This window comes from Trachemys scripta, chromosome 7, assembly GCF_013100865.1.
Source record: "Trachemys scripta elegans isolate TJP31775 chromosome 7, CAS_Tse_1.0, whole genome shotgun sequence".
NCBI classification, from domain to species: domain Eukaryota; kingdom Metazoa; phylum Chordata; order Testudines; family Emydidae; genus Trachemys; species Trachemys scripta.
Window position 1 is genome coordinate 101,362,969 of NC_048304.1, and position 2,500 is coordinate 101,365,468.

Sequence of the window (2,500 nt, forward strand, 5' to 3'; positions counted from 1 at the left end):
TTTTTTCCTCCCAGGAGTTAGAACAGAACAGGATTTGTACGTTCGTCTAATAGATTCAATGACCAAACAGGTGAGAAAGTTTAAGCTTTGGTAATATTTTAAGTTGCTGAGTTTGTATTTTACATTCAGTTCAGAGGGCATGGTGCTGAAAATTGATCTCCTGTATCTGTTTTTCTTTTAGTTTATTTATCATGTTAATTAAAATGCCATAGTATTGGAAAATATTTAGAAAGAAAAACAGTTTTAGTGTTACTATACTAGGTAGTATATATATATAACATTAAATGCCTTGCCCTCTGAGTCAAATTTTAATCTAATTAATTTTAGCAATGGATAGTTAAAAGAGAAAATGCTATAAAGTTGCCCCAAGTTTATTTTTAAATGCATTTCTTTCAATTTGGAACTTCTTTTATATATTTTCCACGATGGGCAAAGTCAATACTTCTTTCTCGACACCTTAAAACTGAATGTGATTTGTCCTTTTATTTTATAATGTGATGATCTAGTAACGCGAGACGTTTATTTGGATTTAAAAGTTAAATGTGTTGAGGTGAAAAGTCATCTTGTTCTCCTCTAGTCCATATTCACCTCTCAGCCCCCCATCTCCATAATTCAAACTCCATGCTCCAGGGGTCACCCAAACCCGTCCATTTCCCTGAGATCAGCTTCTGTTTCTTCTTCAAATCTCTGTCATACCTTGTAAATAACATAATTACAAACAGTTCCTTATTAAATTATTTAACCTGTCTTGGTCAACATTTCCGATGATAACTACATGCTATCAGTATTGCGCCATAGCAATTAAAGACAGAAAGCTATTTGTTAGCTTTTGATAATGTTCAACTTTTTTTTTTCCCGGAGAGACGTTTGACGATGGGGCGGGGAAGGGAGAATTACAGAGTTCTGAAAACCAGATTCCAGATATGTAAATTAAAACCACTCGACAAACACGCCATTTTTAACATAGAATTTAACTGGTGTGTGTGTTACCCACATATGTGAGAATAGCTTCACCAATATACGTTTTGCTAACTTTTAAGACCCAAAACTAAGAGTAGATGAGTCTTAATTTTTCCCTTCCCCAGCTGGAATAACGGGCTACTGCATTCGGCACACAGGTCTAGGATTTTATTTTTTGTTTCAGATTTCAGTCTTCCTTCCCCACTTCCCTAAAAAGTTTTTACTTATCTTGACAAAAACAGGATTCGATTTAAATGTCCCCAGTAGTAAAATTGTGTGATTTCCTTTTAGAGAAAAACAGATCTGACAGGCAAACTACTATCACTCTGACAAAGACGAAGGCGTTGTACCCTTCAATACTTATTTCAATAGGTTACAGAGAAGCCCCTTTTAAACTCTGGAGCGCTCTTGAGTTGACAATGTGGTTTTATTTCCTTTGTATAGACCAGCTAAATGTTTTCGGAAATCGCTGTAGCGGTCTAATTAAGAGGCTGATACAGGCAGCTATAAGTTTCGAGGCTGCTGAATAAAAGAATACAGAGGCTACATTTTAAATACACTTTTATTGTTCATTTAGCTTCGTACCTTTGCAGTACAAACAGTGCTGAAAATAAAGGCTTTTAATCTCTCTTCACTGACGGGAGAAAAAATAGCCCAGTAACTGATCAAAGAGTCAATGGCGCTGAACCGACAGTTTATGGATTTCTGTTTGTGCGACAAAATAAAAAATAAATCACATATAAATACGGGGATTCATCAGAGGAAAAGTAACAATCGCCAGAAGTGATATGGCACGCTGCAACAACAAACATTTGCAGCCATAGAGCCTGCTTGTTATGTCTGTGGTGACATATATTACTTGTGTGTTTTCAAAACAATACCTGTCTATAAGGCTATAGGTTACCGTTGCAACTGGGCCATCTTTCTCTTTAGTGACTAGTGCTAGCGATGCAGGCTTTAATTTAAAATAACAATGGTAATAACCATGGCCCTGTCAACACACAACTGGAAATAAAGTAAGTGTCAAAGTGGCTGAGGAGGTTAGAGGGCACTGGTGATATCATGGTCACTGGTGATATAGTTTCCAGAGGGGAAGCCATGGCGAGGATTAGATCTACTGCATTTTTTTTTCTTTCTTTTTTCTTAAGAAGGACTTGGTGGAGAATCTCTTTCCCAGCCCCACCTTCATTTTGGAGGCGTGCAAGGCTAGGGAGCGTGCACTGCAGCCGTGGGACTGGAAGGAAAGTGCTCTCGTGGCTAGGCAGGAGCAGACCGTTCAGGCCCCTGCAGCATTAGGAACAGGGGGACAGGAAGCAGAGGCAGGCTCTGGTAGCGGTGGCTGGCAGCCTTAGGAGTAGGGAAGCTGCAGCCGCTTTGGAGTGGTCTCTTTAGAGTGGTGGGGGGAAGCGGCGCGCGCGGGAAACCTCTCCAGAGGAGCCGGGAAGGGGAGGGGGAGAAGCAGCGTGCGAGGACAGGGCTCTCTCCAGGGGTGTCTGGGGGGAGGGGGAGGAGGAGGAGAAGCGGCGAGCGCGGAAACCCT

General features: G+C 40.7%; 1 protein-coding gene across 8 annotated transcripts in view; it reads left to right on the top strand.

Moving 5' to 3' along the window:
• EBF3 (EBF transcription factor 3) overlaps positions 1-2,500 on the top strand; it is a 131,707-nt gene that overhangs the window by 2,487 nt on the left and 126,720 nt on the right. For all 8 annotated transcript variants that reach the window (XM_034777392.1, XM_034777388.1, XM_034777389.1 and 5 more), the window contains exon 4: positions 15-70. In XM_034777392.1, the coding sequence (XP_034633283.1) occupies positions 15-70 (56 nt within the window). The remainder of the gene's footprint in view (positions 1-14; positions 71-2,500) is intronic.